This window comes from Nanorana parkeri, unplaced genomic scaffold, assembly GCF_000935625.1.
Source record: "Nanorana parkeri isolate BGI_ZX_2015 unplaced genomic scaffold, ASM93562v1 scaffold1235, whole genome shotgun sequence".
NCBI classification, from domain to species: domain Eukaryota; kingdom Metazoa; phylum Chordata; class Amphibia; order Anura; family Dicroglossidae; genus Nanorana; species Nanorana parkeri.
The window spans coordinates 342,260-356,927 of NW_017307503.1; the positions used below are offsets into that span (position 1 = coordinate 342,260).

At 37.6% G+C, this 14,668-nt stretch overlaps 1 protein-coding gene across 1 annotated transcript in view; it reads left to right on the forward strand.

Moving 5' to 3' along the window:
- Window positions 1-14,668, forward strand: part of LOC108797154 (dynein beta chain, flagellar outer arm-like) — a 337,005-nt gene that overhangs the window by 256,376 nt on the left and 65,961 nt on the right. The window contains exons 81-83 of the mRNA XM_018568726.1: window positions 2,618-2,730; window positions 10,636-10,766; window positions 11,498-11,564. Coding sequence (XP_018424228.1) covers window positions 2,618-2,730; window positions 10,636-10,766; window positions 11,498-11,564 — 311 coding nt within the window. The remainder of the gene's footprint in view (window positions 1-2,617; window positions 2,731-10,635; window positions 10,767-11,497; window positions 11,565-14,668) is intronic.

Genomic DNA, 14,668 nt, shown 5'->3' on the forward strand with positions numbered 1-14,668 from the left:
ATATAACGTTAGGAAAACTGGCCTGGTCACCTAGCAATAACCTATGCACATGAGAACTGGTGGTATTTTATCCTAAATGTATGGGATTTTGATGTTACTTCCTTCTTGATTACTGTATTGCATGTTTATAATAAGCACATCAAATTGGATGAGCAATAAGTGCTGTAAAACTAGTTTATAAACATTATCTGCTCTCCTAATGCTTATTTATGGAACACATTATATTAATAAAAGGCAAAGGCATATATTATACCTATGACACACAAGAGGATAAAATTAGCTTCTTCCTTAATACTGTGCTCTTTTACATAGTGCTCAAGAGGGGAATAACTTTTTAAAATAAACGAATGCAAAACATTTTCCTGCAAAATGCACCAGTATACAGTAGCATGTTAAAATGTAGTTACACTGAGATCAACACTCATGCTTAATACAGAGCATATCAAAGCTAGAGTACAGTTATATTGATGTTGTCTCTATTCTCTACTGTCATGTGCCTTTTCCTATTAATGTTTTGTCACTCCCTAGTTTTTTTTTCTTTAATCATTTTTCCTATGAGCTACCCAAAACACACAGCTCCTACATGTGGTTTTGCAGTAAATATGTGTGATATTGTTGGACATAAATAATAGTGAGTAACTATCAAACACAGTTTTCCCAAGCCCCATCAAGGACCCAACCGAAACCCTATTGAATAAAAACCATTAAAGGCTCACATACACCCAGTTAAAATTAGCAACATATTTTTGCTGTCCCCAAACTATAGCAAAAAGAGGTCAAATTCGGGGTCTCGTGTATGATTATCAATAATAACAATGACCTCTATGCTTAATGATGGAATGACCTTCTCTGAAAGGATGTGGTCCACATGGATCCATCACTGCCTACCTTTGGACAACTGTCTGCTCACTTTATGTAAATAGAGGTCCTCAGACCCCTCAACCCCATCCTGATGCTTTCCACACATACCACCTCTTTTCCTACTGTCTGTATCCTATCTTTCTCTTCATTTCTATTAACCTGACAAAGCCCAATCACATCCAGAATTGCAAACATGTGCTTTACATTGTACCAACATATATGCATTATGACTAATTGATGTGACTAAATGTAAGTTGGCTGCTTATGCTCCCAGATTTATCCAGTTCTGCCTGAACCTCCAGCTAATGCAGCCAGAAGTCTGTTTTTTTAGTGGCAGTATCACTTCTGCCTCTAAATGACTCTCACCAGCTTTTGTTTCAAATTTGTTTAATTTTTAATTTTCATTTTTAAACAAGCCAGCCCTTAGTATGAAGAGGCACCAGCTATCAGGTACCTAACATTTTTAAAACAGACACCATGAATAAGTCCTTAAATAATAAATACCCTTTGTTACTTATTCACAAAAAATTTAAAAAGTATATAAAAACACAGACGCCATGAAAAAAGTCATTTTTTAAACAAATTCCCTCCTCCAAAAAATATTTTAAAAATAAGTCCCACGATGTAAATCCAACATCAATCATGTCATCAACTATGTCAACAGCAATGTAGATCCAGCCTCAGTCATGACAAGTATGAGCAACATCTGACAACCTGCCCACATGGCGATGCTGTCATCCAAGTATGGTCATGACCATATTTGGCCACTTTCTTTACAAACAGAAGTAGGCCGTTTAGTTGATTCAGCCCTAGTTTGATAAATGTGCATATGTACAAAGCGCTTTTGAAGGTGTTTTTTTCCTTTTTTTGGTATATAAAAATGTGATAAAGGTTGTTGTATTTATATTTTGTACAATTCTTGTTTAAAGTGCCTCTTTTTCAACCCCTATGATTCATATTTATGGGTCTACTCAAGCAATATTTATAATAAGGGGATTTTAAGGTTAAGTAAAGGCACAAGCAAATACCCGATATTATTACTGACAAAGTGATATTAAAGCAAAAAGATTTGTAAGCTATTTCAAATGCTGTTCCATGATGTGCAAAAGTTTTAGTTTTCTGCAGAATCAGAAGCACTGGCTCTGGTAACCTCTTTAAGGGTGACTTCTATCCCCGTGTATGGTCCTATGGAACCACCTGTGTCTTCTAGTAAGCTGTGTGCTTCTCCACACACAGGTACAGCAAGGCAAGCTGTTCCTCTCCTTCCTGCTCCCCACTCCTCCATCTTCCTACCCTCTCCCTTCTCCAAGCTGGTTGATGGAGAGCTGCTGCAAACTGTTTTGTTCCTTGTGATCTTGTACTAAACAGAAAGTTCAGGGAAGCCGACCTGAGAGAGTTGGAGCCAACTGTTTGGAAAACATGACTGTAAGTGTTTGAGCAAAACTTTAAAGAAATACTTTGCTACGCAATGTACATTTGAATGATCTGGATCCATTATTTAAAAAAAGGTTTGTGAGTTTCTGGTAAATTGCCTTGTCTATGCATTAAGACAGCCAAATGCATTTAGTGTGAACGGGCCCTCAAGGAGAGGAATGGGGCATGCATACCCAGGTGAGGGTTTGGAGCAGGGTGCCAAAGACATGGTCTATCTTGTAGACCTATTGATATAAAAGTGAGCAGAGTGGCTGAGCAGATACAGTATATTTATATAATATCAAACCGATTCAAATTATGTTTTGTATTCTTTCAATTTTAGGAGTTCACTTCCAGAACACAACACCCAAGTGTGTGCGCTCTTGTTTCTTTGTATTCAACACTTGGAAAATAAAAATGCAATCACAGAGGAGGAAATTGATTTCTTCTTGAAAGGTACCCTTCAAAAATGCATATTTCTTTACATTTATGCAGATGCAGCCTTTTTTAACTAGGTTTTATTATTCTGTTTGATGATATGTAAATAGTTATAGCTTTTATCATTTTAGCTTTTATTATAGATAAAATATCACATACCACATTTAATGTAACTTCAACATTAATTATAGCCATATTTATTCAAACCTCTCAATAGTCAGCCCCCGCTTGAAGACTATAATACTACAATGGTTTTATTTTTTTTTAAAGTCTGATGTATGGATAGCTATAAATATAGTGATTTCTTTGAAACTTTGCCAAAGCTATGTTATTGTATGTTATTAATGTTCTTTTGTTTTGCCATATTATTTTCAGCTATGTTAGTGTGATAGTTTATAAGTTAGTAGTTGCAGTTGGTAGTAACAGTGGTTTATGCTGCTCTGCAGATGTTTGCTTTCCCTCTCTCCAGTATCACTCAGCTGGATCCTCCTTACAGTAAGACATACCATTCCTGTCTATTAGGAATGAACAAATGAGCATGGGTTTGTTTTGTGGGGTGTTAGTTGAGCTGATCAAAATTTCTGGAAATTGCAAACTTTATTCTGACTCCCACTTAAGTCAAAGGGGAGGCAAATATTTTTAAGTGTTAAGGAACAGTATGATTGTCCCAGACAGTGTCAGTGACATGGTATTCTGGCATCACATATTTACATTTGTAATGCACCTTTGTTCCTTGATTTACATTGAACATCAGCACTCCAATCTAAATGATTTCAACTTAAAAAAAACCCATTCAGGCACTTTCTGCGATGACATTTTTATATAGTAGTAATAGACCAGAATTAAGCAGTGGAAGTAGCAACCTCAACAGATCTAAAAGCTATTGGAAGGTTTACACTTCCAAAAAAATAAAGCTACAGCACTCAACTTTGTGCCAATTTCCAAACAGTGTCAAAACAATTTCAAAGCATAGTTTGTGATCATTTTGTGCAAAACCACAGTGTATTGACTAAAATGTTCAATAAATGTCAACATAGAGCAGAAAAACACTTCAAAACCACAACCCTACATTCTAGAGATGAGGCAGTTCTTACGCTGAAATAAAAATTACAGTGCCCTATTTCAGAGACAAAAGCCAGACATTTACCATAACTGCTGGAGTTTATGTAAGATTGATTGGGCTGCAATGTAGGAGGGACAATCAAGGTAGTTTTTATCATAAAATTCTAGACCCGCTTACATTATGTGAGCGGTTTTACTAGGAGAGGGAGAGATAAGGCAAGCTTTTTTTGTGAAATAAAAATTAGAGCAAAATTTGTCAGAGACAACAGCCAGAAACATTGCACATACTTGAAAAACTGAAGTTCAATTGCAACTAAAGAGGACACAATGCAGCTATTTTCGTGAATTATTTTTGAGACAGGTCAGAAATATGGTACAGTCTCCATGCACACTATGTTATCCTTTTCACTGGGCTGCAATTTCAGAGGCAGAGACTTGGCAGGTTTTGTCATAAAATAAAAACTAAAGTGAGGGGAATTTATCAAGACTGGAGCAGACAAAAACTGGAGCAGCTATGCATGGCAATCAATCATCTTCTCTTTTCAGTTTGCTCAGTTAAGATTTAAAAATGAAAGAGAGAAGCTGATTGGTTGCCATGCACAACTGCTCCAGATTTTGTCTGCTCCAGTTTTGATAAATTCCCATCATTGTGTTTTTCAGCAAAAAACAGCTTGAAATATTGTACAAAATCAACAGTGGAATAGTTGGAATTTTACATTTAAATGATTCAAAGAAATACCGTACAGGCTAAATGAACAGCATTGCAGCAATTAGATAAGGCTGCATTTTAAAATTAAAAGAACACAGCTATTTAGGCCAAATATAAACAATAAAGTGTATTTTTGTACAGTAAAAAAAGGAAGGAATATTGTGAACACTGCATAGGCATTATTTAAAAAATCCCTTATAGGCCTCATTGGCTAAACCACATCCATCCCTCGTTTAGATTTAGAGGACAAAAAAACGATTTAACATTTTTCTTTTTCAGATTAAGATAGAAGAAGAATATGTGATACACAACTTAAGTAGTATTTCTACAATTTCTTGTAGGTTTCATTGGCTAAATCATATTCTTCAGTTAGCTTTAAAGGACAAAAAACTAATTAAAGTTGATATAAATCTCTTGTAGACCTCATTGGCTGATAAACATCCCTTATTTACCTTTGGAGAAGCAAAAACAATTTAAAGTGTATATTTTTACATTAAAATGGAAGGAATATTGTACATACTGCATAGGCATAATAAAAAAAAAAACATTCTTCTAAATCTCATTGGCTAGACCACATAGCTTGTGCAGCTTTCCGGGACAAATTTTGTATAGACTGCATAAACAGTATTTCAAAAATCTCAGGCTGCATTTTGAAAATGACACACGACGGGTAGTTTGGAGAAGTTGGAGAGATGCAGCAATGCTTTCACAAGTTTCTCAACTCCCATCCTGTCTTGGGCAATCAACCTCTGCCGTGACATATGTCTTGATACTATGGTGATTGGATTAAGTTATCTATACTGGTAGTGATGCTAAGATATGCTCTCACCTCTTATTCGAACTAAAGGACACCACTGAAATGAGCACTTTCAATCCGAGGTCTTGAAGCGTATTTCCACATTCACAGCCAAATTGGGATAACACTAATTTGTTGCATGTTCCCATTCACACAGCATAAGCTAAAAAATGCTTTTTGCAGTTTAAATTGCTTTTACTTGGGTTAGGGTTTCTTGGATCATTAAGGGTTCAAATTTCTACTCGCTTCTCCTTTTTTGTAATGTTAGGAGGGGTTGTGAGGGGTTTTTGCATTATAATCTGTAAACTAGATTTGAACACTGCCTGTCCCAGCAAACATTAAAGGATTACAACCCTGGCTTGTGCATTGTATGTTAATGAAGATAATGAGAGGAACACAATCCTCGAATTTCAGTCCTACGTCTTTCTATAAGGACAGACACTATGAAGGTGTTTAAAAAAAATATAACCATGTTGCCTGCTGCAACAACACATCTAACAGGTAGGAAATATTTTTTTTTTCCCGTTATGCTGTGTGAATGGGAACACACAAGAAACATGTAGTGTGGTTTTCTCAAATGTGACTGCAAAAGTGGAAATACACTTTAAGTAATTGAAAAGTATTCCTTTAATGGTTAAAAACCTTACTAAGCTAGGCTAGCTGTTGCATATTAGGCACCATAAGGTACCATATCATACCTTCAATAAAGCCTCTTTAGGCTTCCATACAGATTCTGACATCATTCTGATGTTTCATATTTGCATAGGCATGTTCCTCCCAACTCAAACATGGCAGTGTTTGGGCTGCTGAAACACCATACTCCGGTGGGGGAGTAGGTGTACCTACTCCCCCAGTCAGAATATTTTGTAGGGCAAAACTAATCTGGTCTAACGCCTTGGTTCTCAACAGGTGGGTGGTGACCCAAAAGTAGTTCACGACCCTGTGTTCAGCGGGTCGCCACATGCCTTCCACTTTTCTAGGTAAGAGGCTCCTCTGCCTCCACCTAGCGTAGCACTGTCAGTTCTCGTGCCAAGCAGCCCTTCAGAATTTGCTGCCCAGTGCCGAGTGTCAGCTTGAGGTGTGATTGGATGGGGTTATGGCTGCGAGGGAGCTCCATCAATACATGCATTGCTTGTAGCTCCCTCACATGTCCTATAGAGGTGACTGGAGTGATGTCACATTCTGGCGCATGGCACCTGTACAGGGCAAGCAAGGGAGATGTACAAGCAATGCAATGCAAGCAATGGATGGAGCTCCATCACAGCACAGCAACCCACACTGGACCCAAGACTGAGGATCCACCCCAGTTCTCATAAGGTAGGGAGACTGTGGACCTTAAAAAAATTAAACGTTTTTTGGAGTGTGTATGTGTGTGTGAATGTGTCTGTGGTTGTGTATGCATGCCAGTGTTTTTGAGAGCCTGTTCACACTAGTTCAGTGCGTTAATTGCATAGTACCATGTGATTAATGCACAGTACCACGCAACCGCAACTACCGTGCATTCTTGTGTGGGAGGTATGTTGCGTTGCCATTCATTTGAATGGTACCCCGAATGCACCTCCCACCCACAGTTTGTACGACTGCACTGGAACGTGCGGTACCCTAATGCCATGCATTCCATTGCAGTGCGACTTGGGTCACAACCTAATGACCGAGGACAAATGTGGGTCCTGAAGTCACACACGTTGAGAACCACTAAAGCATTATTGGTATAAGAAAGCTATGATCTGGAACCTCATAGTGCCTTATCAAAGGCAGTCAGCTTGGTTGATTTTTTCCCACTACAGCAGTACTTTAAAAAACCTATTAATTTTGCTTTTAAATGTGGACAGAACTATACAATGACTAGGTTATCTTTGAGGCTTATATAAAACGGACACATCTGAGTAAATAAGGGCAAACATGTTCTGAACTCGAGGCTCCCACAGTGCTATGGTTGATGCAGTAAATAATGTCTCAGCATGCCTTCAGTCATAATAATCCTGGACAAACCAGGTTAATGCTAATTATGGCTAGCGTGGAAGCCAGATGAGACCCTGCAACCTTGACAGAAGGGTAATGGCTGTGTAGTTTCACCATGTTCCGTTCAAAGCTTTCTCCAGGTTAAAATGTTTCTTTTTCTGGGCTTTGAAGGTAGCATTTATAACATACAGAGAGAACTTCCTGTATATATCACAGATAAAAATGCATAAGCATAGAGACCGACATTGCACCACAGCGCCATCTACAGCTCAAAAGGCATAATTGCATGTCAGTAATACAATCAGTACATGTCAGCATATGCTGGTGTATTTCTAACATCAGCATGGATATCCAATAACCCATGGAGGCCTCACATCTGAGAGTGTCTGCATCAGCTGTGGACCCAAGGTAGTTAGCTATCAAGTGGTATAGGTGCTGCCTGTGAGTGCAAGCTGCAGCCAGGTCTGCTGTGATTTAAAAAAACTCTTAAAAGCATTACTAGGGCATCTGTCCTCCTTATGGATCAGAGGATTACAAGCATGTTGGTCAAAGACGTTCTAACGCAGTACCTCTTTGAAGTAGCGCAATTTGGGCTCCATCTATGATGATGGCTGAATATCAGCCATTTTACCCTTGTATTGAGGATTTAAAGGGTGGCCACCCAATGCTGGTCCCTTTTTTCTGAGTACCTGGGTCCTTGCACAGACAATAGAGCATTCACCACAAACTGCTTGCAGCAGAGGACCCGGAGTGTGCAACACTGCCCCTAACAATCTGTCCGTACTTTGACATTTGTAGTAAAGGGGATTGCCTAAATTTAGTAGCAGCTATGACAATAGGGACAATAAATATGTGATGCCTTGGTGCACACTTCTTTATTGCACAAGTATGTGGTGATGTGCTGCAAAGAAAGAAAAGCTTTGCCTGTGTCAGTGTACACTAAAAAATAAAAAATAAAGGCTCTAGCAAAATAAAATATACACCCCCCCCCCAAAAAAAAAAAACCAAACAAACACTGAAATACCAAACCCAAACCAATTTTTTAAAACTAGCAGAGCATAACACAAATGGCTGAACATGAAATAAAGGAAAACTAAAAACAGCAACTACAGTTGTTGCTGACACACAAAATGTAGTCCAAAAAATAACTGTTGGGTCTCTGAACTGTAAACACGGGGAAATATGTTGCCTACCACACTGCAATCCACAGTAGTTTCATACAATATAACATACTATAACAACTAAATCTCCCTACACAGGCTGTCAGCTCTCCGTAAACTACTCCCAACACCCACTGACACATGGCTACTGGGAACCTATCCTTTTATAGTGAGGGGGCTAACATCATAACAAATTTATAATTTACCATTTTGGCCCTTGTAAGTTCAAAGGCAATGCAGTACAATATGGTTACAAATAATTCAACCCGATGAAATTCATCATATATTTGCTACACAGCTAACCTTGAACACATAGGATTTGCCTCGAACCCACAGTAGCAGGATACCCAAACACCGTTCCTATTTGACAATCCTAGAAGTGTCGGAAAGATTCTTCAGAGGGAAGAAGCTCTCGTACAAAGCAAAGATTCTAGGAATGGCAGTAGGACAGATGCTTCTATTGCAGGAAACTTTGTTTTCTTCTTTTTTTGACAGATTTAGTTGTGCATTTTCCAACCCTTTTTGCCACAGATTGTTCTCCACAGGATGCTTGGTAACTAGCTGGTCCTAGCTTTCTTTAATATCCAGAAAGTTTGTCTCTCTGAGTCTCAGACAAAAAGAGGTTGATTTACTAAAGGCAAATAGGCTTCTAACTTGTCATAGGCATTTTAACCTTAAAGAATTTTCCCTTAGCTTAGTGAATGTGGTGACATTTCACTTTTCATTCAATTATGTGCAAGGTAAAATGCTGTTTTTAAAAAAAAAAAAAAAATGTTCCTTGGGTATTCTTTAGAAAGTGAATTTCTACCACATTCACTAATCTAATGGAACATTCCCATGCGAAATGCAAATTCCCTTGCAAAGTGAACAGTCTATATACCACCTAACAAGCTTGCTTCATTTGCCTGAACATATTAAGGGTGTACTTACCCATTAAAGGCCCGTCCAGAACTATGCTCGCAGGATGAACAATCGGTTATTTTATCTGTAGCTTCTGAAACTCAGCAGAGAAAACGCAGAGGACCTAGCATTCTACATTATGAGTCAGATGGGAGAAAAGTGTGTAATAAGTGATTGTTGCTGCTTGGTAAAAAAAAAAATCTAATTATCCTTCAGAAGAGAACAATTTAAAATTCTTGTTTGTGGGACTGCCAAATCAGAAAATAAGTCAACGTTTCTCTACATAAACACCTTGCTTTTACTGAGAAACTGCAGCTTGGTTTTGCAGTTATTAGAATGAATGAAATTATTCTTTGCAGGCTGCCTCTCAAGAGCCTTGCTCATTCTTTATCATAGCACGAAGCGGTGAAATGTTAAAAGAGTTTAATTTGTATTCCTTGACGAGAAGGCATTATGGCTTTACTTGTGTATTAAATCATGTGTGAAGACAGAAAAATCCACTTTCCCTGGCAGCATCTTTCAACCAGTGCCATTCACTTATCTGTTTGATAATGAATAATAAAGAAAATCCTGCAAGCTCTTACGTTTTCAGGAGCGATCAGCAATCACAAACTGCTGTCAGAGTTAGACTGCACAAGTTAAATGGTGTGATTTTACATTTATATTGCAAAACTGTAGTGCAAATAATGTAACAAAGTAGCAATATGTAATGTTTTACATATACAGCTTGACTACCAAAGTGCAAAAAACTTTAGCCCATGGCAATCAATTAGAAAAGTTTTAATAAATAATTTTAACAAGTTGTTACATTGATTCTAAATATGTGCAGTGTAAGTGCCTCTATTCTCAGTGTGTCGGAATCACTCCACATGGTAGCCATAAGCCTTACATGGATGTTGAGAATAAAAATATCTGCATGCTCAGTATGGCACAATGTACATTGCAAACCTAATTGGATTGTTCCAGTTTGGCAGTTATGGGCACTTTCTTTTTTTTGGAAATTATAGCATATTTTATTTAAAAATATGCACAACCAGTTCACTGTTTTCCCAGTGCTCCAGTAAATACTGGTATACTGGATTGCAAAAGTGGCGGGTTAGAGGTGGTTTATAAATTTCAGTATATCACTTCTAAATAGTTTACAAAATGTTTTAGTCAATTTAATGGACCCACTATCTACTAACTGGTGTAATTCTGCATATTCGGCTGAAAGCCTGGGCAGGGAACTTTGGGACCTGGGTGGCTATTGAATTTTTGCATGAATTACTTCAGTAATGTTTTTGAAAAAAACCCCCAATAATAATTACAGTTTTACTTGTCCTTGATTTTTACAGGCAGTTACACATTTAACGAAAAACATCTGAACAACACCCCAAATCCACCATCATGGTTGCCTTATGATAGTTGGGAAAAAATTATGTTTTTGTCAGCCACTTCAGTGCAACTCAGGCAGTTGTGTCACAAGGTAAAGAATCAGGAATTGCAGTTGTAAGGTTTAACATCTGTTAGCTTTGATTTTTGGACTCTACAAAAAAATAAATGCATTTTTCTAAAACATTTTTCTAAATAGGTATGTGGTTAAATCAGATTAGAGTTTGTGAAAAATGGGGTGTGGCTTAAGACAAACTTTTTTGAAATTTGTGTTCTTGTGAAATGCCACATTTGTATTCAAATGTGTTCGAATAGAAAAAACATTTGACATGAAAATACTGTGTTTTGATCTGCTGTTCAAATGCACCTCAATTGAAATCAATAGGAATTTGATGACACACATCAAACGCAGAAAAAGTAATACTCGAAAAAGGTATTTAATATTTTAAAATGTTGGATATGTCTTCTCCAAATATAAGTGCACAAAAGTATGCTTTCTGCTCCTGTAAAATAGTTGCACTGTTTTGATCCAGTGCTCTGGGAAGATACTGTAGTTTAGCTATACCCCATGAAATGATGAATACACTTAATGTTTTGCACTTCACACCTCAGATTCATGTGTATATCACCAGGTGTGTTCCATATAGTATTCAATGCTAGACTACTAGCAATGGCAGCTGAGGATGGAGAGAAATGTACTAAGCAAGTCCTTACTTTTAGAGTGCATAGCAAGAAATGTGCTGTGCTTTAACCAGAGTCCTTTATGATTTACCAACTTCACCCTAAACTACTGCATGTCATGTTTTCAACCATTTATTGTTGCAGATAACAGAGAATGCTTCAGAATGGGGAAAATGGTACAACTCAGATTATCAAAATGTTCTTAGCTCAGGTATGCATTTATATTTTCTTTTTTTTATAGAAACAACCTAGATATAAATTCCCATGTTGTATCCTCTGGAAACAAAAATGAAAGAATGACAAATTCGGTGTATTAATCCCAACGTGTATTAAGCATTTGACATGGCATAAATCAGCTGAATATGTCATTAAATTGGCAATCTTTTTGTCATATATGCATGTGTCTTAGATGCATTCATGCCCAGATTTATATAGCATAATATAGCCAGCATATTAAGCAACACTGTTCAGGGTAGATCAAACCACTGTCGCCAGCCTGTGTTATAGAGGAGCTTACATTCGAATGTTTCTTCCACAGTCACAAATGCACTTAAATAGTCTGAGGTTGATTTATAAAATGAGTAGAGAGTGTCCATGCTGCACATTAAAAGTTCACTAAGCTTAGTAAAGCTGTGTTCACTCTAAATGTCAAATCATATCAAGAGAAATTGAAAAGGATGTTTTAATGCAAATGATTGAATGGCTAAAATAAATACAGCTACAACTTGTTTAGTAAGCTGTATGTGTTTGCCCAGGGCAATGACAAGGGGGAACATGAGGGGTAGCTGCCCTGGGTGCAGGGTTTTAAGGTGTGTGATGTGCTGCAGTCTGCATCACCGATCAATGCCTTCCCAAAGTCTCCACAGGCCAACTTACAGAGATTGGAGGATGAAGGGAAGGTTGTATGTGATCCTGAATCCCCACCTCTTCCAACTCTACCATCTTGTGCTGTAAACCTGCCTGGTTTACAGCACAAGATGGAAACTAAAGGAAAGTTAGTCAGGTACAGTTTTTTGAAGCTATATGTATGTACGTGAGTGTATGTGTGTTTATGTATGTGGGTGTGAGTATGTGTATAAGTGCGTGTATATAAATGTATGTATATTTGAGAGTGTGTGAGTGTTTTTATGGATGTGTGTGTGCATATACTGTATGTATGAATGTATGTGGGTGTGCGTGTATGTATGATAGTGTATGCAATCATATGGGTGTGTGTGAATGTATGTATGTGAGTATGTGTGTATTGTCAAAATGCCTCATAGAGGGTACTGCTGTCCTCTGAATTAATGGGGTGTAGTGAATCACAGGGGTGCTGTCCATTATGGTGCATATCCTCGTGACCCCCTGAACTATGCACATTACATACTCCTGACCCCTAAACTCAGTTCACTGGGCTGCACCTTACGTTTACTCCTGACCCGCATTCTGAACGTTACTTTTACTCCTGACCCCTGCACTCTGTACTTTACACATTCCTAACTCCTGCACTCTGTAGATTACACACTTTTGACCCTTGCACTCTGTACATGACTTACTCCTGACCCCTGCCTTCTGTACATTGCACACTTCTGACCCCTGTATGTGGGTATAACAATCAGGCATGCACAATGTGGGTAAGATCATTGGGTGCACACATCACAGAAGAAGTGGGCACAGTTTTAGCATCTTCACCTTGGGCACTGTATGTCCTTGTGCTGACACTGTATGCTCCCTTTAGTAAGGGGGATTGTCCACCCTTGATGAAAAGAAGAGCAAGAGATGACTACCAGATACTATACTAGCCAGTACTAGTCAGATGTATACTTGGAAAAAGTGTGTGTGTTGAGGGGGGGTTGTTGCCCAAAGGGAGACAGGTTTGAGAAGGTTAACAAGTGCTGCACTATACAGTATTCTCAACTTGGAGTTAGGGGTTAAACTTAGCCACTTTGATACAGCTTCTATATTGAACTATTGCCTTGACTATACCCTGTATATATTTAATATGTTTTTCCATTGGAATAGAATGTGATTTATCATGGGACATTCCAAATAATATGTATTAGCAGGGTTAATAAACTGTAACACAGCAAACGCTTGATAACATTTTGTAGACAATATCTATATCCTCAGAGGACATAGTAATGTAGAAACTGCAGCAGTAGTTAAAAAAAGGACGAGTAAAAATAAAAAGAATGTTTTTTAATATTTAAAATAGTTTAAAATATTTGTTTTCTCTGTTGGCATATATGACTTATATTCTTGTTTGTACTTTCAGAGCTTTAGGTTTACTGATTTTGTTTGCAATCTTATTGGGGAAATAATGTTTAGGATTTGTCAAGCCTTCAGTGCTTGTTTAATGTTCATTCATAGCAAGTTATTAGCAGTGCAAGTAACTCTGCTTTGTATATGCGAAAGGTTAAAAAAATTGTAGCTGAAAGATAAATATAAATGACATTTCCTCTCTGCTGCTCAGTATTCTATTATGTAAGGTCACATCCCAGCATATGTAGGTTTGAGTAACATGGTAACAAAGTGTTTACAGCTTAAAACAGCATATTCAAATCAAATTTATAAATGGCTTTTGCCATAGTGCATCCTTTATATACATCTGCCATGCATTAATAGCACAATGTAGGAAACGTTGGCCCTAGGACTCTGAATTACTGTATCTCCTCTAGTCCACTTTACAGTCCTAATGGATTCATTTATCATGTGTCCCTGGAGATATTTAAGTGGCATCCTTCAGACTGGAAGTGGGGGAGAGACTGGGTCAAACTGTTTGAAGGTCTTCCTGCTCTTTCAGGCGTAAATGAACATCAGCTTACTTGCCAGTTTGGTTATCATTAACTCCTCTGTTGCTAGAGAAGCAATAGTGGAAGACAAAATCATTTCGGTATGAGTTAGGATATTTTCTGTATTTGCCTCCATATATTTTCCATATTATGGGCTGTCGTGAATGACCACAAGTCAGATTATCGTCCATCCCACAAATGTTACTTGTTTATAGTAATTAGGAGGTTCACTTATAATATTTGCATAGTTTGTATGTGTACAAAAGAATGAATGGAATGTATACACTGCTTCATTTTATATCACATTTTGTTTTTAATATATGGTTATAGCTATTTTTTAATATTAGATAACGAAAGTTAATGGGTAGAAGCATATCTTTATTGATTTTGGCAATCTAGTACAGCACAACTTGTATACATAATCGTTGTGCCAAATGTCATAGTATTGGTTTAAACAGCAACCCATATCACAATTATAAAGCATTGACAGTGTCTTGACTCAAAGTCTATAGGTAGAGTTGAATTTTATGTGCTGGTTAGTGGC